The 27805-nt window shown below is 44.1% G+C and overlaps 1 protein-coding gene across 1 annotated transcript; it reads right to left on the bottom strand.

Moving 5' to 3' along the window:
- Positions 1-17636: 17636 nt before the first annotated feature.
- SPATA31C2 (SPATA31 subfamily C member 2) lies at positions 17637-22918 on the bottom strand. The gene is made up of 4 exons (XM_068973639.1): positions 22723-22918; positions 22356-22416; positions 18344-22094; positions 17637-17657 (listed from the first exon to the last, which is right to left on the bottom strand). Exons 1-4 carry the CDS (start codon positions 22916-22918, stop codon positions 17637-17639), a joined length of 4029 nt encoding a protein of 1342 aa, XP_068829740.1.
- Positions 22919-27805: the final 4887 nt, after the last annotated feature.

The following is a 27805-nucleotide window of genomic DNA, read 5'->3' as shown; positions in this document are numbered from 1 at the left end:
GACTGGTTTGATCTCCTTGTTGTCCAAGGGACTCTCAGGAATATTCTCCAGCACCACAATTCAAAAGCATCAGTTCTTCGGTGCTCAGTATTCTTTATAGTCCAACTCTCACATCCATACACAACTAACGGAAAAACCATAGCTTTGACTATACAGACATTTGGTGGCAAAGTAGTATCTCTGCTTTTGAATGCACTGTTTAGGTTTGTCATAGCTTTCATTTCAAGGACCAAGCATCTTTTAATTTCATAACTGCAGTCATCATTTCACAGTGATTTTGGAGCCTAAGAAAATAAAACCTGATTCCACTTTTTCCCCTTCTATTTGCTTTGAAGTGATGGGACTGGATGCCATGATCTTTGTTTTTTGCATGTTGAGTTTTAAGCCAGCTTTTCCTCTTTCACCTTCATCAAGAGGTTCTTTAGTTCCTCTTCACTTTCTGCCATAAGGGTGGTGTTATCTGCATATCTGAGGTTATTGATATTTCTCCTGGCAATCTTGATTCCAGCTTGTGTTTCATCCAACCTGGCCTTTCACATAATGTACTCTGCATATAAGTTAAATAAGCAGAGTGACAATATACAGCCTTGATGTACTACTTTCCCTATTTTGAACCAGTCTGTTGTTCCATGTCTGGTTCTAACTGTTGCTTCTTGATCTCACAGGTTTCTCAGGAGACAGGTAAGGTGGTCTGGTATTCCCATCTCTTTAAGAATTTTCCACAGTCTGTTGTGATCCACATAGTCAAAGGCTTTTGCATAGTCAATGGAGCAGAAATAGATGTTTTTCTAGAATTCCCTTGTTTTCTCTGTGATCCAATGAGTGTTGGCAATTTGATCTCTGGTTCCTCTGCCTTTTCTAAACCCAGCTTGTACATCTGGAAGCTTTCAGTTCATATACTGCTGAAGCCTAGTTTGAAGGATTTTGAGCTTAACCTTAATAGCACTGAAATGAATGCAATTGTACTGTAGTTAAGACATTCTTTGGCATTGCCTCTCTTTGGCATTGGAATGAAAACTGACCTTTCCAGTCCTGTGGCCATTGCTGAGTTTTCCAAATTTACTGACCTATTGAGTCCAGCACTTTAAGAGCATCATCTTTTAGGATTTAAAATAGCTCCACTAGAATTTCATCACTTCCACTAGCTTTGTTTGTAGGAATGCTTCCTAAGGCCCACTTAACTTCACACTCCAGGATGTCTGACTCTAGGTGAGTGATCACTCCATCTTGGTTATCTGGGTCATGGAGAGCTTTCTTGTATAGCACGTTTGTGTATTCTTGCCACCTCCTCTTACTATCTTCTGCTTCTGTTAGGTCATCACCACTTCTGTCATTTATCACATCCATTCTTGTATGATGTACTCCCTTGATAACTCCAGTTTTCTTGAAGAGTTTTCTGGTCTTTTCCATTCTATTCATTTCCTCTATTTCTTTGCATTGTTCACTTAAGAAGGCCTTCTTTTTTCTCCTGATATCTTCTGGAACTCCACATTCAGTTGGGTATATCTTTCACTTTATCTCTTGCCTTTCACTTCTCATCTTTCCTCAGCTATTTGTAAAGCCTCCTTAGACAACCACTTTGCCTTCTTGTATTTCTTTTTTCTTGGTAATGGTCTTGGTCACTGCGTCCTGTACAATGTTATGAACCTCTGTCCATAGTTCTTCAGGCACTCTGTCTACCATGTCTAATCCCTGGGATCTATTTGTCACTTCCACTGTATAATCAAAAGGGATTCAATTTAGGTCATACCTGAAAGGCCTAGGGGTTTTCCCTACCTTATTCAATTTAAGTCTGGATTTTGCAATAAGAAGTTGATGATCTCAGGCACAGACAGCTCCAGGTTTTTTCTGACTGAATAGAGCTTCACCATCTTCAGCTGGCAAAGAATACAATCAACCTGATTTTGGTATTGACCATCTGGTGATGTCCTTTTTTGCCAACCCAATAAAAAGGGAATAATGAAGTCAGTTTTCATTCCAGTCTCAAAGAAGGACAATGCCAAAGAATGCTCAAACTACCACACAATTGCATTCATCTCACACGCTAGTAAAGTAATGCTCAATATTCTCCAAGCCAGGCTTCAACAATAAGTGAACTGTGAACTTCCAGATGTTCAAGCTGGTTTTAGAAAAGGCAGAGGGACCAGAGATCAAATTACCAACATCTGTTGGATCATCAAAAAAGCAAGAGAGTTCCAGAAAAACATCTATTTCTGCTCTATTGACTATGCCAAAGCCTTTGACTGTGTGGATCACAACAAACTGGAAAATTCTTCAAGAAATGGGAATACCAAATTGCCTGACCTGCCTCTTGAAAAATCTGCACGCAGGTCAGGAAGCAACAGTTAGAACTCGACATGGAAAAACATGCTGGTTCCAAATAGGAAAAGGAGTACATCAAGACTATATATTGTCACCCTGCTTATTTAACTTATATGCAGAGTACATCATGAGAATTGCTAGGCTGGATGAAGCACAAGCTGGAAGCAAGATTACTGGGAGAAACATCAATAACCTCAGATATGCACATGACCCCACTCTTATGGCAGAAAGTGAAGAGGAACTAAAGAGCCTCTTGATGAAAGTGAAAGAGGAGAGTGAAAAAGTTGACTTAAAGTACAACATTCAGAAGACTAAGATCATGGCATCCCGTCCCATCACTTCATGGCAAATAGACAGGGAAACAGTGGAAACAGTGACAGACCTTCTTTGGGTGGGTGGGGGGGGGGCTCCAAAATCACTGCAGATGGTGACTGCAGCCATGAAATTAAAAGACTCTTATTCCTTGGAAGAAAAGTTATGACCAACCTAGACAGCATATTAAAAAGCAGAGACATTTCTTTGCCAAGAAAGGTCCATCTAGTCAAGGCTATGGCTTTTCCAGTAGTCATGTATAGTTGTGAGAGTTGGACTACAAAGAAAGCTGAGCACAGAAGAATTGATGTTTTTGAACTGTGGTATTGGGGGAGACTCTTGAGAGTCCCTTGGACTGCAAGGAGATCCAACCAGTCCATCCTAAAGGAAATCGGTCTTGAATATTCATTGGAAGGACTGATGTTGAAGCTGGAACTCCAGTACTTTGGCCACCTGATACAAACAGCCGACTCATTTGAAAAGATCCTGATGCCGGGAAAGACTGAAGGCGGGAAGAGAGGGGACGATGGAGGATGAGGTGGTTTGATGTCATCACCGACTCAATGGACATGAGTTTGAGTAAACTCTGGGAGTTGATGATGGACAGGGAGGCCTGGTGTGCTGCAGTTCATGGGGTCACAAAGAGTCGGACACAACTGAGTGACTGAACTGAATGAATGAAATAAGCACATACAGATAACTTAGTAACAGATTCTAATTTATTTGGAGAAAATTATGAAAATCTGCAGGTCATCATTGTTACTAGTAGTTTATTCAATGGATTATAAAGCAATTGTCTTTTTCCATCTTAAACATTATGTTTGGTCCTATCATAATTTTTTTATTCTGTTTAGTTCCCTTATTTCTTTATGTTATGAATAAATTTCAGAAAAAAACAATACTAGAGGAGTTCAACATTTCTTTTCTTGAAACTGATGTATTAAAAGTCCAGGCAATCCAGGCAACCATAGAAATGTTCCTGAATTTTCAAAGGTTAGATACATTGGTGAACATAAGCTATTTTGAATATAGAGGACAGATGCAATTCAAACCTGCTCTAGCAGGAGGGACAGTCTTAACTTGTGTAACCAATATAATCAATATCAAGCATCAGGCACAACTGTACTAAGAAACAAACATTATTTTAGATCAGGTTTCACCCTCTCTATTCCTGTCTTCCTTGAGTTGGTTTCATTTTTCTTCTGTGTGTTTTTTGGTGGGTGTTTTTTTTTTTTTTTGCAATTACTCTTTTGGGCTTCCCTGGTGGCTTAGAGGGTAAGGCATCTGCCTGCAATGCGGGAGACCTGGGTTCAATCCCTGGAGTTGGGAAGATCCCCTGGAGAAGGAAATGACAACCCACTCCAGTACTCTTGCCTGGAAAATCCCATGGATGGAAGAGCCTGGTAGGCTACAGTCCATGGGGTCGGAAAGAGCTGGACACGACTGAGCAACTTCACTTTCTTTTCACTTTAATGACTCTTTTCTTATTTTCTTTGTGTTGGTATTTCATAGTTCATATTCATTTTGTAGACAAGAACATGGGGAGCGCCATGACTGGGAACTAGCATCTCTCTCCTGAGCCCAGGTGAAAATTCCTGGAAGTGAATGTGGATTTGGACAATAGGATCCTAGCTCCAGGTGTTACGTGGAGTTTTCCATTAGAGTGAGGGAAGATGGCCTTCTTTTTTTCTGAGTGTGTAAGCTGTCTGACTCTGTGGATGTCATAAGGTACCTGAAGCTACTTTCCTTTTCCAACCTGAGTCACCTTCTTGCTGCAGCACCCATCTCTCTCCCACTATTCACAGTCAAAAAGTCTTGGAGGATCCTCATTTCCCCATCTTCCACTCACCACTCCACCCACTCACAATGCATATATACCCCCTCCACTAAACAGCCCTTATGACGGTGCCCTAGCCTTGAATGCCATTCCCAGTAGGTAGATTCCAGGCACCTCGTGCTTGACATCTCAGCAGTAGGGACACTTGTGATGGCTCACTCATTCTGAAAGAGGACTATTTCAACTCCCACAGACCACGGAGCCTAAGTTCCCTACAGAGTTCAGTCCTGGGCTCACCCTCCATCCACACTCTTGCTTGGTCCCCTCCTCTGTAAGCAGAAGGCACAAAACAGACAGGCACTCCATAAATGTGAGTCAGAGGGACAGCTGGATGAATGGATAAGGAATGGATGACCAAGGTTCTAAGCACTCCGGGACTCTGGGCAGCTCTTCCAAGCCTGATGGGCATTGACCTCTGCAGGACCACTCAGGGTTTCCCATCCCAGGGAGCTTCCCTGGGCTTGGCATCATCCCTCTGAGCCTGGGGTAAGACAAGTGAAGTCATTCAGTTGTGTCTGACTCTTTGCGACCCCATGGACTGTAGCCTACCAGGCTTCTCTGTCCATGGGATTCTCCAGGCAAGAATACTGGAGGGGGTTACCATTTCTTTCTCCAGGGGATCTTCCTGACCCAGGAATCGGACCCGGGTCTCCAGCATTGGAGGCAGCCACTTTAACCTCTGAGGCACCAGGGAAGCCCTGGGGAACCCGTTTCCAAAGCTTTTCTGAATCTGCACATCATCGCAGAGAGGTTTGGTGAAGAAAAGCTCATTCTCGGGTCCTGTGCTTCCTGGGTACTTGCAGAGAACCTTTCTTCCTACAGTAACCCACTGGCAGAGTGAGAATAACCTTGTTTGAGGAGCAAAGTAAACTCATTCCTTCCCACATATATATCCATGCTGGCCCCAGATGGTATCAGAGCAATGTTATCAATTGTCTTCACAGCTAGAGAAGGACAGCACCCATCGTTCATTCCCTATTCAGGGAAATGGCACCTAAGAACCTGATTTTCACTGACTTGTTTAGTAACTGCTCTGAATTCCCACAGGCATATCATAGATAGCTCTTTTCTTAAAAATAAACACCACAAAAAATGTGTATGATTTTGGGGGGTTATTTTTAATTTAAATAAACAAGCAAATAAATACTAACACAATATACTCAGAGCAAGGATTTTAAAGTTTTGCATTACAACAGAAATATAATTAACATGACAACTTTCAAAAGATATTTTGACATGTAATTTTACCTTTCCTGAAGGTCCAAGTTATCAATTTCGCAATTAGCAACTGTATAGACAAAATAAATAAGTAAACAAACTTCATTGCTACTTTTTTGATAGCTGAGAAAAAGATAAATAAATACATGTGGAAAAATCAAATGCCGTCTTATGGCAAAAGAGGTCATTGTTTCCTGCTATAACTACAACAGTAAGATTTATATATTTATGTGTGTATACATATATGTGTGTTCTTTGATTTTGGATAGTACTGAAATCTCCTTTTAATATAATTTTTATATACTGTATATATACTTAACTTGGAATTTGAAACTAAAAATATTAAACATTAACAAAGAAGAATGAATAACTCCTATTTGGAAATTTTATTTTTATTTTATTTTTTGTCTTGAGTGTTTTGGTCATATTTACTGCTGTAGAGCTTTAACATGAACATATTCCAGAATGTTCACTTCCACGGAATCCCAATTTGATTTTCGGTTTTTAGTCTCATTAGACCCTAGACCAGGTCTGCATTGTGTAACACCGCCACCGTGTGGCTAAATACTTCATTACACAGTAATCCCAAATTAAATTCCTATTAAAGATAACATCTTTCAAAACAACTTTCAAAAAAACTGAGTCAGTTCCAATGAGGTGGATGAACCTAGAGCCTATTTTACAGAGTGAAGTCAGAAAGGGAAAGACAAATACCATGTATTAACGCATATGTATGGAATCTAGAAAGATGGTACCCATGATCTTACGTGCAGGGCGGCAAAGAAGATACAGAGGTAAAGAACAGACTTTTGGACTCAGCGGGAGGAGAGGGTGGGGTGATTTGAAAGAATAGCATTGAAACATACACCTTAGGATATGTAAAATAGATGACCAGTGCGAGTTTGATGTATGATGCAGAGCACCGAAATCGGTGCTCTGTGGCAACCTTGAGGGATGGGGCGGGGAGGGAGGCGAGAAGCGGGTCCAGGGTGGGAGGGACACATGTATGCCTGTGGCCGATTCATACTGATGCATGGCAAAAACCATCACAGTGTTGTAAAGTAACTATCCTACAATTAAAATAAATTAATACAATTTTTAAAAAACTCACTAACAACCATTGAAACAATCAGATATATACAACCCATAACCAAAGACACAAGGACTGAGATATTTATATGTTGATCACACATCAAATACATTTTAATATTTTACGATGTGTGAATCTTTACATTCCTGAACAATCTAAAGCGTTCCATTTCCTCAAGGAGGGATTGGGGGCAGGAGGAGAAGGGGACGATAGAGGATGAGATGGCTGGATGGCATCACTGACTCAAAGGACATGAGTCTGAGTCAACTCTGGGAGTTGGTGATGGACAGGGAGGCCTGGCATGCTGAGATTCATGGGGTCGCAAAGAGTCAGACATGACTGAGCGACTGAACTGAAGTGAACTGAACTGAAATTCTGACAGGTTTTTAAAAACCATTAACTAAGTCACATAGAAAAAAAAATCAAATACCTCTTAACCTTCCTGCCAACTCGGCTTTCTGAAGACTCACGGGACACTGTGTGTGTGGTGTGTTTTACCCATTGTTTTTTTGTTTATAAAGCTATGCATGTTCATTTCAGAAAACGGTTCCAAATCCATCAGGAGCATTTCCTGTACTGACAGAGATGGGAAGTGATGATTTCAGGATACCCTGGACACTGGAGTTCCTCACTGTAGGTCTCAAGGCCCAGGCTGGGCAGAGGAGACTGGAGATGCTCCCTGCCCCAGTCCCACAGGACCCTCCACACTACCCTCCACCTTCAGTCTTGCATCTGAGCCTGGCCTGTTCTCTTAATAAATGAGGAGTGACAGTGACTTCAAAGCACAAGGGAGAGGCTGCTCCAAACTTAGCCTTTTGGCCCCAGACTAGGACACTGGGTCTATGCAGGACTCAGTGAGGAAAGGCACAGACCACTAGACCAGAGCTGGCAAGAAGCTGAAGTGGGATTCATTCACTTATTCAACAAATATTTGGTGAGTTCCTAGCAAACTGTGTCTAAGATACAGATGGATAACACGGTTTGGGGTCTAATGGTTCAATGATCATTAACCAAAGTATCAGAGACAAAGTGAACACTAACATATAACAAACAAAAAGGAGAAGAAATATAAACTGATTTATCTTGCAAACTGATATTACTCAGTGATTTGCTTGCCATGAAGCATAACAATTACAACACACACCTACACTTTCATCCATTCCAAATTTAGTTTTGCGAAAAGCACGGCATAATGAGGATCTCATTCATGCCTGCTCAGGCTTTCTTTTGGGCTTCCCTCATAGCTCAGTTGGTAAAGAATCCTCCTGCAATGCAGGAGACCCTGGCTCAATTCCTGGGTCAGGAAGATCCACTGGAGAAGGGTGGGTTACCCACACCAGTATTCTTGGGTTTCCCTTGTGGCTCAGCTGGTAAAGAATTTGTTTGCAATCCTGGAGACCTGGGTTCAATCCCTGGATTGGGAAGATCCCCTGGAGATGGGAAAGGCTCCCTACTCCAGTATTCTGGCCTGGAGAATTCCATGGACTGGAATTCTCATGGGGTGGCAAAGAGCCAGGCACTTTTCACTTTCACTGCTCAGGCTTTCCTGGGTCATATTCATGGGGCAGTGTTGTCCTTTCCAACTTAAAAGAGAGCTAAAGCTGCCACCAGAGCTATTCCTTAGAGGCCAGGAAATAACACATTTGAGTGCCAGTCAAGAGCATAATATCTAACTGTAGATCTTTTTTTTAATTTAATTTAATTTTAAAAAATGTATTTTTTTAACTGAAGGATAGTTAGTTTACAGAATTTTATTGTTTCCTGTCAAACATCAACATGAATCAGCCATAGGTACACATATGTCTAACTGTAGCTCTTCAGGAGTGAAAATATTGTTTATGTCAAAGATGATGTTACTAGACCTACAATGGTCATAACCCCATGTACCTTAGCAAACAGGCTGTTAGCACTCTTCATACAGCTTAGAATTTCAAAAAGCCATGTTGACAATTATTGCCTAGGCAACCTAAGATCTCCCTGAGACTAGCTCTTGAAGATGGTGTCGCGAAGTCCCCAGCAAGTTCTCACTGGCAATAGGAATGACGCCCACGTTTCGGGATTTCTGGGCCCAGCCATAGTGGGACTATGCAAACACATTCCCACCCTGACTAGCACCCGGATAACCACCTTTTAAACATGCAACTGAGCTATCAAGTGAGCAAAGGGAGCCACCCAGGCCAGGTGGCAAGGAGAAGTTAAAACGTGACCACATGCTCCGCTGACCACACTAAACTTCACTAAGCACAAAATTCCTTCCCATGGGGAGACAGAGAAGCAAACAAATAAGTAAAACACACAGATGTTGATGGTGAGTTCTACAAGGAAAAGAAGACAGGAAGGGGTGGATATGCAGTGAGGCTTAGAAGTCTAAGTAGACTGCTTGGCAAAAGTGGCTGAAAACTGACATTTGAGCCAAAACATATACGGAATAAGGAAAGTGTGCAGTGGGGATCTGTAGAGTGTGCCAGGTCACAGCAGGGATAAATGCTGGGGCAGGGGGCGGGGGGAGGGGGGCTCCCAGAAGCAGGAAGTGGCTGCTGACAGCTGGCTAGGGAGAGAAGACCCTGGAGTGCTCTCAGCAGAGCACATGACTTAGGTATCAGGCTCCTTGTGGCTGCCAATATTGGCAGCCGCTATATAATACTGAATCTAATAATAGTCAATATTGAATTCCCTGGGAAGGGATTCAGTTGCCTCTGATCACCCCATTGATAGGAAGGGATGCCTCCCTTGAATAAATGAGAATACCGGACAGATGGATTGGTCCAAGCACAACCCTATGGGCCCTCCCAGATACAAAAGCATTTCTGTGCTCTTATTTCTTATTTGAGAGAAAATATTTTAGCCTTCTTGACCTTCTCTGAGTTCCAAAGGGCAGATGGAGGGAATGCAGGAATAAAAAAGAAGTCGATGTACTGGTGTGAGAGTTGGATAATAAAGAAGGCTGATTAAAAAGTTGATGCTTTCGAATTATAGTGCTGGAGAAGACTCTTGAGAGATTGATGCTGAAGCTGAAGCGCCAATACTTTGGCCACCTGATGCAAAGAGCTGACTCATCGGAAAAGACCCTGATGCTGGGAAAGATTGAGGGCAGGAGGAGAAAAGAACCACAGAGGACTACAATTTCTTTTTGTAATTTTTTTCTCCACGGTGTTTGCCATTCTTCAAGTCTATATACTTATACGCTCTGCTCAACTGTACAGCACCTTCGTTTACCATCAAACTTTATTCCTCAGTAACATCTGTAAGCACCCAATTCTTTCCATTTCAAAATGTGTTTTCCACCATTTCCTAGGAAATATAAATTTTATATCATATAGACTGCTAAATCTTATATGCTTGTGAGGTCTAATTTAAGAAATGTAATCTAAATTACCTGAGCCTATTTGTAGACTATTCGTATTCACAAAATCTTGCTGAACCCTCTAAAATTAATATATTTCTACATATTTATAGCCATACATCCCTTCTACTACATTTCTAGCACAAGTTAGAAAGAATCTTTTGAAGATTCTGTTCATATATCTGTTTACTGAAAATATCTTTCGAATTCATGATTCATGTTCATGGTTAATATCCTCCTTTTATGCAGTGTATATGCTATGGCTCAGATTTTAAAATGACCAAGTTGACCTAAAGTATATGAACTATGCCTATATTTTGTTTGTAGAAACTGAAAGTATAGATTTAAATTACTAAAAATATTTTTTTCAGCACTGTGAGAAATTAAGTTTACTATGTTTTTGTCTAACAAGTATAATTTTTCGGCCTTACTTAAGAAATAAGTTAATTCTTGTAATTTGAGTGATATGGGTAACTTTATTTTCATCTTTTTGATTCAGATCACAGATTCTGTTCTCTTTAGATTCGCACACTCATGATAAGAAGAAAGGAAAATCATTGTAGAATCCTCTTTCCAGCTAAGGTACTTGATTGAGTTGTAAACTTAGCAGATCCTTGGAAAATGGCAAGAGCCGGTTTTGGTCTCTCACCCACCCTCCCCCCTCCCTCCCTCACCTCCCTTCCCTCCGTCCTCCCCTGCTTCCTCAGTGCCTCCCTCTTTTCCTTCCTTCCTTCTCTCCTTCCTCCCTTCCTTCCTTTTTTCCAAGAGACTTCCCGTTTACATTGCAGTATCAGGAATGTGTAAATTTTGCCTGTTAATGAAACTTGCTAAGCCAACTAAAAAGAGAAAGAGTAGACAGATAAGTCAACAGCTTTTGGAAGGTGGGAGAGCATGAGTTAGGAGACCTGAAAAATTTGAATGTCAGATGTTTAGAAAGGACTTACTAAAAAGTCACAACATAACTAATATTTTGGAAACCCAGAAGGATTCGGGGGTTAAGGCCACCAGATTATGAATCTGACTGACCTCAAAGAGGTGGTCCTTTTGCTTCTGGATATCCAGACCTTGAGGTTCTCTGTTGTATCCATGGTGTGAGTATAGCAGAAATGTCCTTGTATGTATTTGGAAACTACTTCCTGTGGGAGTTCATTATAAAATAAAAGTATGAAACTGAAAACAGCATTGCAGTCAATCAAGGGAAGCTCTTCAAGGTTAATATGATAGACTGACTACATTTCTTTTTTTTCTCCAATTTACCCCTTGGAGTATTAAGAAGTCATCACATAATTGCCACCCTCCATGCTTTTTTTTTTCCCTAGAATTCCTGGTTCATTATAATCAGCATGATAATTGTTTTAAATATCAATCAATATTAAAACCAAACTTTTAAGAGTTTCTGAATATCGTGGAGACAGCCTTTTATCTGTAGATTAGAAATCATGTTTTCGTGCAAAAAATGTCAAAAACAAAAGACTTATTATCTTCTCCATTATCTTACTTTTTGGCACCACTTTCAGTTTGGTATCTATAAATGGTAAAACATTTATAATATTTGCTGTAGGTGAATCTTGTTAAACATAAAATATGGGTGACCATAAAGTCTGGCAGTACTGACAGTTTTTTTTAATTGATAAAATCCCCTTGAAGGTTTCATCCAGGGTAAATGAGCCAGTTTATGCCATGGAAGTCGGACACACAAATCATCTGAAGCAACATATGGCAGATGTACATGCAATTATTGGTGGGGATGTTTCTTTACTGCACGACTGTTCATTGCAGTTTTGCACAGTTTATTGAACTGTGAATTACCAAGGGGGGAAACTCACATTCACATGTCATTGCAGTGAACTATTTAATATGAACATTTATCTGTTTCCAGTTTTCAGTTTGTTCAACTTAAATTCAAAGGACTGAATAATAATCAGTCTAATAATGTTAAGACAGTCAACTTGAAAAGGAAATAATATACATTTCCCGTATGGAATTTTTTCCAATTGGTCCCATTTTATTATGATCATGAAACTTAACTGTATATACGAAAGGACATCAACAACCACATTCCATCATGCTGTGATTCAATGAGATAGTAAGGAAGTAAACTAGAAAATTAGTTACAAATTTGTAAATCATAGAAAATACAAGAAGGGAATTTTTGTTGAAATAAATAGGCCAGGAAAGCCCTCATGTCAGCTTTGCTTCTCTTTAGAGGAAGGACTGTGATATTGTGTTATTGTCATCCTGATGGATGATCTGCCTTAACCTAAGACTAATGCTCTTCAGTTCAGTTCAGTCGCTCAGTCGTGTCCGACTCTTTGCGACCCCATTAATCGCAGCACGCCAAGCCTCCCTGTCCATCACCATCTTCCAGAGTTCACTCAGACTCACATCCATCGAGTCCGTGATGCCATCCAGCCATCTCATCCTCGGTCATCTCCTCCTCCTGCCCCCAATCCCTCCCAGCTTCAGAGTCTTTTCCAATGAGTCAACTCTTCGCATGAGGTGGCCAAAGTACTGGAGCTTCAACTTTAGCATCGTTCCTTCCAAAGAACACCCAGGGCTGATCTCCTTCAGAATGGACTGGTTGGATCTCCTTGCAGTCCAAGGGACTCTCAAGAGTCTTCTCCAACACCACAGTTCAAAGGCATCAATTTTTCGGTGCTCAGCCTTCTTCACAGTCCAACTCTCACATCCATACGTGACCACAGGAAAAACCATAGCCTTGACTAGACAGACCTTAGTCAGCAAAGTAATGTCTCTGCTTTTGAATATGCTATCTAGGTTGGTCATAACTTTCCTTCCAAGGAGTAAGCGTCTTTTAATTTCATGGCTGCAGTCACCATCTCCAGTGATTTTGGAGCCCAAAAAAATAAAGTCTGACACTGTTTCCACTGTTTTCCCATCTATTTCCCATGAAGTGATGGGACCAGATGCCATGATCTTCGTTTTCTGAATGTTGAGCTTTAAGTCAACTTTTTCACTCTCTTCTTTCACTTTCATCAAGAGGCTTTTTAGTTCCTCTTCACTTTCTGCCATAAGGGTGGTGTCATCTGCATATCTGAGGTTATTGATATTTCTCCCGGCAATCTTGATTCCAGCTTGTGTTTCCTCCAGTCCAGCGTTTCTCATGATGTACTCTGCATAGAAGTTAAATAAGCAGGGTGACAATATACAGCCTTGACGTACTCCTTTTCCTATTTGGAACCAGTCTGTTGTTCCATGTTCAGTTCTAACTGTTGCTTCCTGACCTGCATACACATTTCTCAAGAGGCAGGTTAGGTGGTCTGGTATTCCCATCTCTTGAAGAATTTTCCACAGTTTGTTGTGATCCACAGAGTCAAAGGCTTTGGCATAGTCAATAAAGCAGAAATAGATGTTTTTCTGGAACTCTCTTGCTTTTTCGATGATCCAGCGGATGTTGGCAATTTGATCTCTGGTTCCTCTGCCTTTTCTAAAACCAGCTTGAACATCAGGGAGTTCACAGTTCACGTATTGCTGAAGCCTGGCTTGGAGAATGTTGAGCATTACTTTACTAGCGTGTGAGATGAGTGCAATTATGCGGTAGTTTGAGCATTCTTTGGCATTGCCTTTCTTTGGAATTGGAATGAAAACTGACCTTTCATTAAAGTAGATTTTAACAAGGCAAAGAAATCTAGTTGCTTATGAGCAACAGGAAATATGTATGTATTATCACTAACATGCTCTCTTTGGAAAAGGCTGAATATACAAAGTAAGAATTTTTATTATCTATGCACACTTTGTTTACTATAATGCACACTTTGATTATTTATGTACATTTTCTTCAATTCAGAAGTGCAGAAGTCCCTTCTAGCAATTTTATCAGGTCAAGTGTATATATCAAACATATGATTCCCAGATGGCACACTGGTAAAGAATCCACTCGCCCATGCAGGAGATGCAGATTCAGTCCCTGTGTGGGGGAAGATCCCCTGGAGAAGGAAATGGCAACCCACTCCAGTATTCTTGCCTGGAAAATTCCATGGACCCGAGGGGCCTGACGGTCTACAGAACATGGGGCTGCAAAGAGTCAGACATGACTGAGCACATACACATATATCAAGCATAGATTAAATGATACCTTTTGTAAGGTTCCACACAATTTAAAGGAAAACATCCTTTTTCAGCCCTACAGTGAACGTAAAACGGAGCCTGCTTCACTTTTGGAAACTGTACACTTTAAAAGAATTACTTTTAAAAATGAATCTTTCTAAATAGTTCATCAGTTTAATCTATGTTTCCTGGACATTAGGACCTTGCTGTATCTTGGAAATATGCCTAATTCTATTTGAGGGCATTACCACATTTTAAGAAAAAACAAAAGTATATTCTTGCCAGAAAGAAAAAAAAAAAAAGAATATAGCCAGATACACAATTCTTTTGAAAAATCTTCACATAATCTTTAGCCTGTTTCATTTAAAAATAAAACAAAACTTAAGCCTGGCACAAGCTGTTACCCTGTGTTAGTCGCACAGCTCCCTTGGAGGTGAGTGAGACTCCGCATGCTTTGTTGGTTTATTTTATTCCTAGAGCCCATTTGCTGCAAGTCTTTACCTTGTTTCCAAGTAAGGAAATCTGCCACATTCAGTTCAGATATCCCAAGAAATAATATATATATACTTATATATTGACCCCATCTGCCTGGAAGTGGCTAAGATACTTTCTCTCATTGGAGTCTGACAGCGTTCTATTCATTTTTAAAGTCTGTGATTCACTAAGCAGTGGGGCAGGCTTCTGTGGTGGCTCAGTGACTGCCAATGCAGGAGACTTGGTTTCAGTCCCTGGATCAGGAAGATCCTCTGGAGAAGGAAATGGCAACCCACTCCAGTATTCTTGCCTGGGAAATCCCATGGACAGAGGAGCCTGGCAGGTTATAGTACATGGGGCTGCAAAGAGTTGGACATGACTTAGTGGCTAGACAACAACCACAAGTCTTGGGGTAGAGCTCTAGCTAATGGAGCTCTGTGGAAAAACTTGCAGATCCGTTGTAATTCTTCTACAGAGGCAGTGGTAACAAAAGGTCAAAAATCATGAGCATGGTTTCTCCAGGCAGAGAGGCCCACTTGGGGAAATGCTAACAATGCCTGGATGTCTTAGAGTTCGGGGAAGGGTGTCAGGGAACAGCTGATGATCCTTCTTCTCTGCTGTCAGTGTGTTGAGTGATGTCAGACCTACCATGAAGGACCTGTCGCGGGTGGATACTCAGGGCCTAAAGAACACTTGTGAGGTGTGTGTGGGAGGGCTCAGAGAGGTCTCTGTGGGATGAGCTGAGAAGTCTCTGGGTGAGATTTCTCAGAGTGGGTGTGTGGGAGGTCTCCGGGTGGGGTCAGTGTGGGGACTCTTAGTGGGGGGAACTGCATTGGTCGCCTTTCTTCCCCTAAAACAGCAGAAGGGTGAAGGGACTTGCCCCTGCTTGCTTTTCGCTCTTCTGTGTTCCTTCTGTGTCACTTCTCTGGACAAGTGCCTTGGGGGTCCAGCTCCCCCAACCCCCAGCCCTCATGTCTTGGTGCCCACAAGAGCACCCAGCAGCAGCCAGACAAGGTCCATGCTGGGGAACTCCGGACTATCTCCTGAGCTCCAGAATTGGGGGGAGCATTCTATGCCCTGGGTCCCAGCCCCTCCCTCAGGCACTGGCTAAGTCCCCACTGCTCTGCTGTCCCTAAAGGATGGGATCCAGAGGCAGGACCTGGCTTTTGGGAGAAACCAGAGCACAAGCAGGCCTGTTCCCAATGATCCCCACACCTTAGGTCCAGGTCCCACATGTTGGGGTCCTGACAGGCATAAGGGCAGGGCCATTCCTGCTGTCTCAAGGATCAGGGGCCTCTCCTGGAACAGGTCTCTCCATCGCAGGAATGACTGTGACACAGTCATGAATTGCTCTAGGGAACTGCTCCTGTCTCCCCACTTTCCAGTGTGGATAGGCCCAAGGAAGGAAGCTGATGGCACCCTTCTACCTACCTACAGGTCACTTTTCACCCAATGGGTGACATATCCTGTCTGCTGGCCTCTTCCCCCTCCGGGCTCTGGGGTGAGCAAGGCTGATAGTAGGTGAGACTTCCTATGACCCTTGCATGGTCCTGGGGCCTGTTGAGTCCCACCTCTCCCCTGGAAGCCTCCTTGGGCCACATACGTAGGTAGAGGTCACAGACCACAAGTCTGTCCCAAGCTTCCAGTCTTGTGAAAGCTGATTATTTATACTTGTGGAGAAGTGAAGCTTCCCTTCGCGGAGGCTCCACTGCCTCTGGGAGCCTGGCCCTCTGTGGAGGAGCTCCACATGTTCTCCCTCTGTCTGGGCTCTGGGAGCTAGAGTAGGGGGAGACTCTGGGATGGGACCACCAGGAGCCCTCAGGCTCCTAACTTCTTTCCTCGGGGCCTGTAGGCAGTGATGGAATGCCAGGGCTCTTTGACCACTGCGTGTGGGGAAATAAACAAGATGGCACCAATCAGGTTCTCTCACCGCATGCTTTCATGCCCTCTTACCCCATGTTCTATAAACAAGGACTTTGCATGGTTATATAATGGCTGAGATCACTTACAGCACTGCACATGCCCATCATGAGGTACTTGCTTAGTCACAGGCTGCTTTGTGCAGTGCTCTCGTATGAGCTTTACCATGAACGCGCTGGCTGCTCCTGTACAGGCGCTAGACTGGAGTGACACCATGGTTATGTTACATGAGGGTTGCGCGTGGTACACCCGCATGAGCTTCAGCATGAGCCCTGGCTGCTGCTGTATTGGCACTCCGTCGGGTCTCATGGTTCTGTTACATGAAGTTATGTTATGGCAGTGTTACGGTTATGTCATGGCTGCCACTACAGCTGCCGGGAGAGAGGCTGTGTTATGGCCGCCATGCCAGCCAGGAGAGAATGAACGTGTCTACAGTCCCTACAGCTTCTCGAGTCTTCTTTCAACCTCTTAGCTCAAGCTTTGCCTACCCTGAGTTCAGTGAACGGTGTGAACAGCAAAACAATTGGCTCTGTGAGCAGGATCAGCGATACACGGCACACTACGGGCATCTCTGCCACCAGCCTCCTACCTCTCTGTCCCACCCTAGGAGCACAGTGTCCCACCCCCAGACTGCGAGGTGACTGCACACACAGTGACGCTCCTTCCCTCCCCCAAGGGGAGGTAGGTCCTGTGAGCAGGGTTGTCCTCTCCTCCGGGGCAGGGGTGGATGAACCCTCTGGAGCGTGGACGCTCCCCACCACACACCCTCAGAGCTGGGAACATATGATCTTTGTCCTTACCACTGCTCCAGAGTAAAAGAAGGGCAGAGGGAGGGTGACCCTCGCGGCCAATCTCAATCCCAGTTCCTTCCAGGAAAGAAGGGGATTTCAGGGCAGTGTCATCTATCCCCCCATGACATGGGGAAGAGGTTTCTCACACCCTGGACTCAGGGCCAGCACTGCCCCCAAACTCCTCTCTTATTCTGACATGTGAACTTATCTCTGACACTTTCTGGAGCCTGAGAGGAATTTTGGCCTCTGCCAAGCCCTCCCCTACAGCTGCACAAGTTCAAGCTAGAGAGAGAGATGGAGAGAGGACTGAGCTGGATCCTGAGAAGGAGGAGGTCTTTAGGTTTAGTTCACCTTGGCGTGTGCTGAATGCTGTTGCTTGCTTCCGTAATGCTGGTATTATGGAAACTGCAGTTGCAGTGAGGGAACTGGGGTGAGGGTCAGCACCCACACTGGGGTCACCCTCCCTCCATGGCCCTGTCCCATCTGGAAGGATTAAATCTGGCACCTGGGAAGAGTGGACCCTGATCTCTTTCCTTCCCCCAATAGCACAGACAGGCTACCCCTTCTCATGAGAAACAATAATTATTTCAGGAAGCAATAAAATTTGTGGTAGGAAGAAGCCATTAGCACACAGATGATGTGCTAACATGAGAGAAAAAATTTTTATCTGAATGGTATGCATTTTTTTTTTCTTGGAGAAGAGATTTCCTACCAGGAAAGCTGTGACAAGCGTGTTCTGATTGACCAGAAGAGCTTTATTTCTGAAAAAGACAGTGCCTTGGACAGTGGAGACTATGGCTGGAGACACTTGTCACTCTTGATCTATGCTGGCAACCTCTGCCTAGAGGGGGACCTGGCTCCCTAGGTAGGACGGCCAATTTGATGCCCCTGTCACTGGTCCACTCACTGTTTTTAGAACAGCTGTGGCCCAAGGGGGTAACTTGGTGATGGCAGGATGTATCTCCCACCACTCTCCTTTTCTCTTTGTAGGAGGAGAACCTATGGCAGCAGTAATGTGGACCGAATGGGGCCCAGAGTTCTCCTTGGCACCAATTTAACTCTGAGGCATGAGGTCTATAGTGAAACACCATCTTCTCCTTTAGGATCTTTCCAACAGCTGTCATGAGAACCTGAGCCTCAGCAGTCCTGCCCTCCATTATCAGTCTACTTTGGAGGGGTTCCTGGGTCTGGTGGCTGCAGTAGTGGCTACTGTAACCTGTAGTGGCTGCCACAGGCTTGCCTTGTTGCAGGTGCTCTTCTGGTCTTTTGCTTTTATTGGGGAAAATCCACTGCAGAAGCTGCTTAATCCATATTCTGAAGTGGCTTTCTAAAGGAACCTGTCCTTTCTTCAAGGTAGACTGGTAGGACTTGCTTAGTGATTCTGCTGATTCCTTTTTCTGGCCAGAGTGGTTCATCCTGCGGGCCTGGTAGGCCCTCCATTCTGCCAATCTTTTTTTACGCTGTCCTAGTTTGGACCTTCTGTAATTCCCTCTCCCATCAGTGGGGACAAACTTCTTGCTCTGGCATGTACGTTGGGGCTGCCGTCTTCGGACTTCCTGCTGCCCCTGGCTGCTCCCTCCGGTTGATGAAGTATCATAGAGCATCTGGGAATTGGTCGTGCCTCCACTGGACAAAGTCTGGGAAGAGGACAGGGATTCCTGAGAAGCCAAGTTGTTTGCAGCAATGAACTTATCTGAGCGACAGTTTTTGAGAAGCGTGCCAGTGGCCCCAGTTTCACAGTCTTGAAGGAGCAGGCCAGTGGCCTGACCTTGAGCCTGTTTCTGCCTATCTGTGAAACCTTGGCACTCAAGCTCACGAAACTGTGCATCAAAGTGTAGATCTTCTAGACTTGAGGCAACAGACTTTGTATTCAATGAGAAGCATTTATTGAATTTTGGAGACTGTGATCTCAAATCCATATTATTACTTTGCGATTTGATCAGCAAACAAGGTTCAAAAGTACTTTTCCAACCAGAGTCCCCCTCTATGGCCTCTTGTTCCATGGGAGATTGGGACCTTTCATCAAGTTCCACTACTGTCACGCTAGAGTAGGAGTCTGGGAAAGCCCATCCCCCAGGTTCCTCCTGTGGCACATTCCTGACCGTTGCTGGACTTGGACAGCTCCAAGGCTCCAGGTTGCCCTTCTCAGCCCCCATGATACACTCATTGTGCCAGATTCTGCCCACAAAGTTGTACAGAGGGGTCTGAGAAGGTGGCTTGTCTCCCTGTCTAGTCAGAGGGACCTCTGAGGGCTTAAGGATGCCACCAGGTAGGGGTCCTCGGGTTTCCTTGCTGGCCCATGAGGGAGGGGGGAAGGCAGTCTCCATGGGGGAAGCTGCCTCAGCTGTTATCATTCTCTTTCCAGCTTGAGGCTGAGGAAGCTTTCCTAAGATCTCTGGAGACTGGGCTTTTGAGTGGTCCCCAGATTCACGAGTAGCTTTCAAGGTGGATCCTGGAAGGGGTATGCAGTGGGCCTTTCTCAACTTCAAGCAAAGTATGACCTTGAGGACCTTGAGGAGTAAGCCCCACATATGCTTCACCCGAAATTTTAGTATATATGCTTCCAACTCCTGTCGGACATAAGGACTGAGGACAAGAGACTCATGGAAGGTGTTCATGGAGGCTTCCCCATCCTGAGAGGAATCTAGATTTTCTGTTTCTTGATAAGCATTTGACTCTCCAGAAAGGTCTACGATACGATTGGCAGCAAGTCTCAAACAATGGACACCCACAGGGTTTGGACTCTCTTGAATCTTAGTGTTGATGCCCATAAGGACTCCCGAATCTTCTGGATGCTTCCTGTCTGGGCTCAACTCTCTTTGTGACTCAGGCTTCACCCTTGGAACCTTCACTGTGGCGTTGGCTGAGATCATGTACAGGTCTTTCACGATCTTCCCCACACTTTGTTCTATATCCTGGCAAATGTCCTTCTCTGCTGGGATCCTTGCTGAGGATCTGGACCTCATCTTCTGTGTGTCCTGGCTGCTTTTGCCGAGAGCTGCAGAGGGTATTGAGGGCCCCTTCTTAGCCTGTACCTGACAAAGCTTTGGGAATTTGCCCTGAGGCTGCATAACTTTCTGAGAAGCTTGGATTCTGCAGGGCAGGTCACTCTGTTGCTGCATGAACCTTTTAGAAAGGTGGTGATCCAGTTTCTCCCAAACCTCAGGCCTGATCAAATCCCCAAAAGGGGTGGCAACAGAGATGTGGGCCTGGGAAGGCCTGCTCTCCTGGGAGTGGTTGTGGGTGACTTGACTAGAGGCATGCTGATATCTTTTAACCAAAGAGGGTATAATTTTCCTACTTTCTAATTGCTTTATCAAAAAGTGACGTTCCAGGTTTTGAATTGCATTTGGGACAGAAGTTTGTCCCTCAATTTGGGCTGTTGCATAAGATACTTCACCGTACCTAATCTGTGGTTTAGAAGAAGATGGTTGGATTGCAAGAGATGGTGACATATGAGCAGTGGTCTCTAACTGAAACCTAGGTGATGGTTGACATTGGGGCATGATTGGAGTCACTTGTAGAGGTTGAACCTGGGTCTCCATGTGAGCCCGAGGTGATGGTTGACATTGGGGTATGGTTGTAGACAAGGGTTGGGGTTGGGCCTGGGTCTCCATGTGACCCTGAGGTGGTGGTGGAAACTGGGCCATGGTTGGAATCAAGGTTCTGGGTTGTGCCTGTGCCACAGTGGAGGTCAAGGGCTGAGCCAATGACGGTCGTGATGTTACGTTAGCTGGAATTTGGAGTGGTTTGGTCTTAGAGCATTCATTGAATAAGATAGGGTGTAACTCTAAAGGGGACCCAGGTACTGTGACAGTAGCCACTAGAGACTCACTGTGCAGAAAAGGGAGACCCCAGAAGAGGTGGCTGCATGTCCTCTGTAGATGGTCCCCCAAAGCGCCAGGATATGGGGCCTTCTCAGGACCAAGCAGTTGTTCTGGTTTGCCTTTTATGATCCAAAAGCCTGCCTCCACCTCCTTTCCTTTCTTCTTCCAAATCTTTAATTCTACTCTCTTGGTGATTAGTATCTCCAGCAGCTTCTGGACATGCGGGTTCACAAAAGAGAGGCTACCAGCCTCTACCTGTCTGTTTGTGTGGTCTCCCCAAAATGAGGCCTCCTCTGAGTGACTGGAAAGGTGTTCTTGCTGGGACTCAAAGTGTGTCAGAGTGGAGGAGCTCCAGGTTTTTTCAGCCCCCTGCCACCAAGACAGTGCTGAAAGGGGGCAGCTTGAATGGAGTAGGCCTGAGATGGCTTGTCTCCAAGGGGAGGGTAGAGATGACCTGTGTGAGATGGTGCCCAATGGGAGTGCCATAGATTCACTCTGACTGAGATTCAGCATGGTGGCTGGTGGCTGTAGGACAGAGGAGGCTGTCGGAGGTGCAGGGCAGGCCACTGCATCAGGAAAGCATGGCGGTGTAGGAGAAACAGCCAGTGGCTGGGGTGAAAGGCTGTCCAGGGGAAGGAAAGACTCTGGTATTTGAGAGGCACTCAAGGAGGAATCTGAGTGAACAGAAAATGAGGAGGGAACTGAATCTGAAGAAAGGGTGGAGGCCTGAGGTAGAGGCTGCTCAGTCAGAGGAGCCGGGGACACGGTGGGAGCAGTCACTTCCCTGTATGGCTGGTGGGCTCCAGCAGGTGCTGCTTTGCACACCTTCCCAGGGGCATCTTGAGAGGAGAGTTGATGAAAGTTGCTCTTTTCAGCGAACCTCCCCAGGTGTCTGCAGGAGACAGGAAGCACAAGCTGCAGCCAGGAGCCCCTGGGGCTGGGAGGACTGGGCAGGCCAGGCAAGGGTGGGCACTTGCAGCCCACAGCCTTCCCTGGCCCCCTGATGACTTCATAATGCTCCTGCTGTCCCTCACACCAGGGTTATTGCCAAACTCTCCCTCCCAGCTCAGCCCCAGGCTGCCTGTGGCCCTGGGATCACACCATAGGATCTGGGAGGAATAAGAACCCAGGAGAGAAGGGGAAGAGCCTTTACGTTTGCAGAAGTGAAGTCAGGTCCCGGACCTCTTCCAATTCTTTCCGGCAATCTCTGCAAGCTGAAAATTAGCAGAGTGGGTTATGGTGGTGAAGGCAGCAGCCTAGGGGTCTTAAAGGAGGCTGAGTGCACTGCCCCTTTAATGGGACAACACTGGGAGATTGGAGTCCAGGCAGCAGGGTCCAAGGCTGTCTAAGGGTCCCTGACAGTGAACCTCAGGGAAAAGTTTATCATTTACAAAGTGCTTCCATATCCATTGCCTTCTGCTGCCCTTACAACCCCTCCATGGAGGAGAATGGGCAGGGGTCACCTCACAGATGAATCTGAGCAAAGTTAACATGTCCACACTTGGACATGGAGGTCCCACCTCCCAATCCAGGTGCTATTGGTCCAACACAGCCCACATACCCCTGCTGGGCCACACCCATTTTCAGGACTCTCACAGCTTCATTCTGCACATGGAATCTGGGAAGTATCTGTGTTCTGCTCTGCTCCTCAGGAGCCTCCGTGGGGGTTCTGTTTCCTGAGGGTTGGACCCGGCTGCTGGTCTCCTCAGAACCCATTGAGCTGGGCCCTCAGGGCCAGAGAGGGTGGGGGCTAACACCCAGGGCACACAGGGCTGAATGGCATAACCTACCTTTCACAGCTGCATTTTTCTTCCGACTCCTCCTTCTTCTCCTTGGCTCAGTTTGAGGCTGAGAGACAGAAAAAGCTCCATTCTCACTCTCCCCTTTCTAGACAAGCATCAGACACTCAGTGTCCATACATAATGTGACTTTATACATTTAACTAGCAGAGTTTGTGTTTTTTCTTTGTGTTTTTTTTTTCTGTTTTTCCTTTCCTTTTACTCATTTTTAAAAGGAATAAGAATAATGTTTTTGAAGAACATAAAGAAGGATTTTCAATGTGAGATTCACCATGGTTCCTTTGTCACTGTTCCTCTACTCAAGAAACACACATTCTCAGACCCACTGGTGAATCTGAGCTCCATCAGGTAGGTCTCGGCTTCCCAAGTCCAGGGCCCTACTCCAGCCCCCTCTCTGAGGCTCTCAGGGCCTCGGCACTGCCCCCAGGTCAGCCCTCGTCCAAGATACCTGTTCACGGCTGATGAACTGGTGCTCAGGAGTCTGTCTTCTGGCTTAGAGTAAACTCAGTATCCTATCCTCAGCCCCTGGTCACTGTGTTTGGGACTTGCCCTGGATCCCTCTACCACACCTGCACAACTGGTCTGAGACCTTTTGGCTAGAAATCCTGGTGTTCACTGTATCCCCTTCCCAGCCTGGTTTGTCCCTTGAGGAATGATGTTGTAAACTTCCTAAAGAATAGATGTCATATTCTTTCCCGTCTCAGGGGTCTCTCTAATTGATTCAGAACAGTGGAAATAATAATAGAAAAGAGAACCATGTGCTTGTGAAGCTGTGCCAAGGGTTCCTTACCTTTATGTTTCCATGTTTCCTGGGAGGTGGAAAGGATGGATTATTCTCCAGATAGGGAAGGAACAGGAAAAAGAGCCCCAGTCCAAATAGAAAGGCAAGGATGGTATCAGTCACCCAATAAGTGGAACAGGAGTTCAGCCAAATATCAAAAGTGCTTTTCAGAGAAAAGAGAGAATTCTCCATCATCTGTATCACACTGCTGCCCTCAGGCAACTAAGCACAGGGTAATCCACTTGAGGACTTAAGTCCTAGGCCCACATCATAGAGCTGTGGTCTGGTCACAAAGGGCTCCTGAAGGTGAGGAGGGAGTGATAGAGGAGGAGGCTGGATCCTGGTCCCTCCCCAAACATTGAGCCTTTCAGCTTTATTCATCTACCTTTTCTGAGCCTTCCCATCCTACCTTCTCATCCTGTTAGGCAGAGATTTTAGTCAAGTGTCAGTTTATCCCATTTGGAACTCAGACAGGGTTTCCAGATATTTTTACTCTCAGGATGCCCTTGTTTGTAACTCCAAATTTTCCACATTGTAATATTAGTGCTTTGCATCAACCCAGACATAGAACTTAAATTTCTATCATACTTCTTTCAGCTCAGGTCAGTTCAGTTGCTCAGTCATGTCCAACTTTTTGCCACCCCATGGACTGCAGCATGCCAGGCTTCCCTGTCCATCATCAACTTCCGGAGCTTGCTCAAACTCATGTCCATCAAGTTGGTTATGCCATCCAACCATCTCATCCTCTGTTGTCTCCTTCTCCTCCTGCCTTCAATCTTTCCAAGCATCAGGGTCTTTTCAAATGAGTCAGTTCTTTGCAACAGGTAGCCAAAGTATTGGAGCTTCAGCTTCAGCATCAGTCCTGATGATGCTGAGGACTGATTTCCTTTAGGATTGATTGATTGGATCTCCTTGCAGTCCAAGGACTCTCAAGAGTCTTCTCCAACAACGCAGTTCAAAAGCATCAATTCTTCGGCACTCAGCTTTCTTTATATTTATAGTCCAACTCTCACATCCATACATGACTACTGGAAAAATCATAGCTTTGACTAGACAGACCTTTGTCAGTACTTTTTAATATGCTGTCTAGTTTGGTCATAATTTTTCTTCCAAGAAGCAAAAGTATTTTAATTTCATGGCTGCAGTCACCATAAGGATGGTGTCATCTGCATATCTGAGTTTATTGATATTTCTCCCTGCAGCCTTGATTCCAGCTTGTGCTTCATCCAGCTCAGCATTTCACATGACGTACTCTGCATATAAGTTAAATAAGCAGGGTGACAATATACAGCCTTGACGTACTCCTTTCCCAATTTGGAACCAGTCTGTTGTTCCATGTCCGGTTCTAACTATTGTTTCTTGACCTGCATATTGGTTTCTCAAGAGGCAGGTCAGGTGGTCTGGTATTCCTATCTCTTTTTTTTTTTTTTTTAGTTATTTTATTTTATTTTATTTTATTTTTTCCTTTTTTTTTAATTAAATTTTAAAATCTTTAATTCTTACATGTGTTCCCAAACATGAAACCCCCTCCCACCTCCCTCCCCATAACATCTCTGTGGGTCATCCCCATGCACCAGCCCCAAGCATGCTGTATCCTGCGTCAGACATAGACTGGCGATTCAATTCTTACATGATAGTATACATGATAGAATGCCATTCTCCCAAATCATCCCGCCCTCTCCCTCTCTCTCTGAGTCCAAAAGTCCGTTATACACAGCTGTGTCTTTTTTCCTGTCTTGCATACAGGGTCATCATTGCCATCTTTCTAAATTCCATATATATGTGTTAGTATACTGTATTGGTGTTTTTCTTTCTGGCTTACTTCACTCTGTATAATCAGCTCCAGTTTCATCCATCTCATCAGAACTGATTCAAATGAATTCTTTTTAACGGCTGAGTAATACTCCATTGTGTACATGTACCACAGCTTTCTTATCCATTCATCTGCTGATGGACATCTCAACATCACTCATTATCAGAGAAATGCAAATCAAAACCACAATGAGGTACCACTTCACACCAGTCAGAATGGCTGCGATCCAAAAATCTGCAAGCAATAAATGCTGGAGAGGGTGTGGAGAAAAGGGAACCCTCTTACACTGTTGGTGGGAATGCAAACTAGTACAGCCACTATGGAGAACAGTGTGGAGATTCCTTAAAAAATTGCAAATAGAACTACCTTATGACCCAGCAATCCCACTGCTGGGCATACACACCGAGGAAACCAGAATTGAAAGAGACACATGTACCCCAATGTTCATCGCAGCACTGTTTATAATAGCCAGGACATGGTATTCCTATCTCTTAAAGAATTTTCCACAGTTTGTTGTGATACACATAGTCAAAGGCTTTAGCGTAGTCAAGGAAGTCAACGTTCTTCTGGAATTCTCTTGTTTTTTCTATGATCCAACAGATGTTGGCAATTTGATCTCTGGTTCCTTTGCCTTTCCTAAATCCAGCTTGAACATCTGGAAGTTCACAGTTCATGTGCTGTTGAAGCCTGGCTTGGAGAATTTTGAGCATTGCTTTGCTAGTGTGTGAGATGAGTACAATTGTGTGGTAGTTTGAGCATTCTTTGGCATTGCCTTTCCTTGGGTTTGGAATGAAAACTGACCTTTTCCAGTCCTGTGGCCACTGCTGAGTTTTCCAAATATGCTGGCATATTGAGTGCAGCACTTTCACAGCATCATCTTTTAGGATTTGAAATAGATCAACTGGAATTCCATCATCTCCACTAACTTTGTTCATAGCCATGCTTCCTAAGGCCCACTTGACTTCGCATTCCAGGATGTCTGCCTCTAGGTGAGTGATCACACCATTGTGGTTATCTGGGTCATGAAGATCTTTTTTGTATAGTTCTTCTGTATATTCTTGCCACCTCTTCTTAATATCTTCTACTTCTGGTATCCAGTTCTGGTATGGATCTAATCATACTTTTTCAGCCATGTGAATTTTGAAAACATTAAATTTTTTTAAAATCTTCACTATATTCAGCCACAGGAACTTAAAAATTAAACAAACAAAAAATACTTGAAATTTACAAAGCTATGAAGTATAAAACAAATTCAAATAGTTAAGCTTTCAAATAAATTTTTCATATGTTTCCAACATCCTTATTTCTAAAATTAATAAAGCCCACAAAAACTTTTGGAACATCCTCTACTGACATACACATATCCTTTAACAAATCAAGCTATCATTTTCTTGTTTCTAATAACTTTCTTCACTTGTTTATTCATGTTTGTCTGTGCTGAATCTTTGCTCCTGCATGGGCTTTTCTCTAGTTGCAGCATGTAGGGGCTACTCTCTAGTTGCGCTGCCCAGGCGTCTCATTGTGGTGGCTTCTCTCGTCGTGGAGCACAGGCTCTCGGGGACTCAGGTTTCAGTTTCAGTGTGTGGGCTCACTAGTTGTGGTTCCTGGGCTCTAGAGAACAGGGCTAATAGGTTGTGGCACATGGGCTTAGTTGATCCATGGTATGTGGGATCTTCCTGGAGCAGGGATCAAATCTGTATCCCATGCACTGGTAGGCAGATTCTTTACCAGAGCTATCAGGGAAGCCTAATCCAGCATTTTCAAATCTAAGAATCAACCTTCTTTTTTTTCAGTTCAAAAAGCTGTCTTCAGTAGTATTTATATGTAGGACTGCTAGCTTCAAATTCTGCAGCTCTTTTTTTTAAATCTGGGAATATTTTTAATTTTCTTTCTTTTTTTGAATGGTAGATTTTCTAGACATGCAATCCTAGGTTGACAATATTTTTCTTTCAGCTCTTTGAATATGTCATCACACAGCCTTCCCTCTACTCTTTCTGATTGTCAGTGTTTAATTTTACTGTGGTTCTCTTGTATATGGAGAACAGTTTTTCTCTTGCTCCAAGAGTTTACCTTGATTTTTCCACACTTTGACCAGGATGTGTCTTAGATGTATCTCTTTGCTTCCATTTTACTAGAGGTAAACACTGAGTCTGTAGATTAATGTTTTCCATCAGATTTGGTAAGACTGCAGTCATGTCTACAAGTATTTT

Source organism: Capricornis sumatraensis, chromosome 6, assembly GCF_032405125.1.
Source record: "Capricornis sumatraensis isolate serow.1 chromosome 6, serow.2, whole genome shotgun sequence".
Lineage (NCBI taxonomy): Eukaryota > Metazoa > Chordata > Mammalia > Artiodactyla > Bovidae > Capricornis > Capricornis sumatraensis.
Note: the sequence above shows the minus strand (reverse complement) of the source record. Positions and strands in the feature narration are given on the sequence as shown.

Coding starts and splice junctions, on each gene's coding strand:
- SPATA31C2 (XM_068973639.1), bottom strand. CDS start 22,918: ATGGGTTCTGAGGAGACCAGCAGCCGGGTCCAACCCTCAGGAAACAGA. Junction 22,417..22,722: donor AATAGCACCTGGATTGGGAG/GTGGGACCTCCA, acceptor GCTAATTTTCAG/CTTGCAGAGATTGCCGGAAA. Junction 17,658..18,343: donor ACAAAGAGAAAAGGAGAGTG/GTGGGAGATACA, acceptor CTCTCTCTCTAG/CTTGAACTTGTGCAGCTGTA.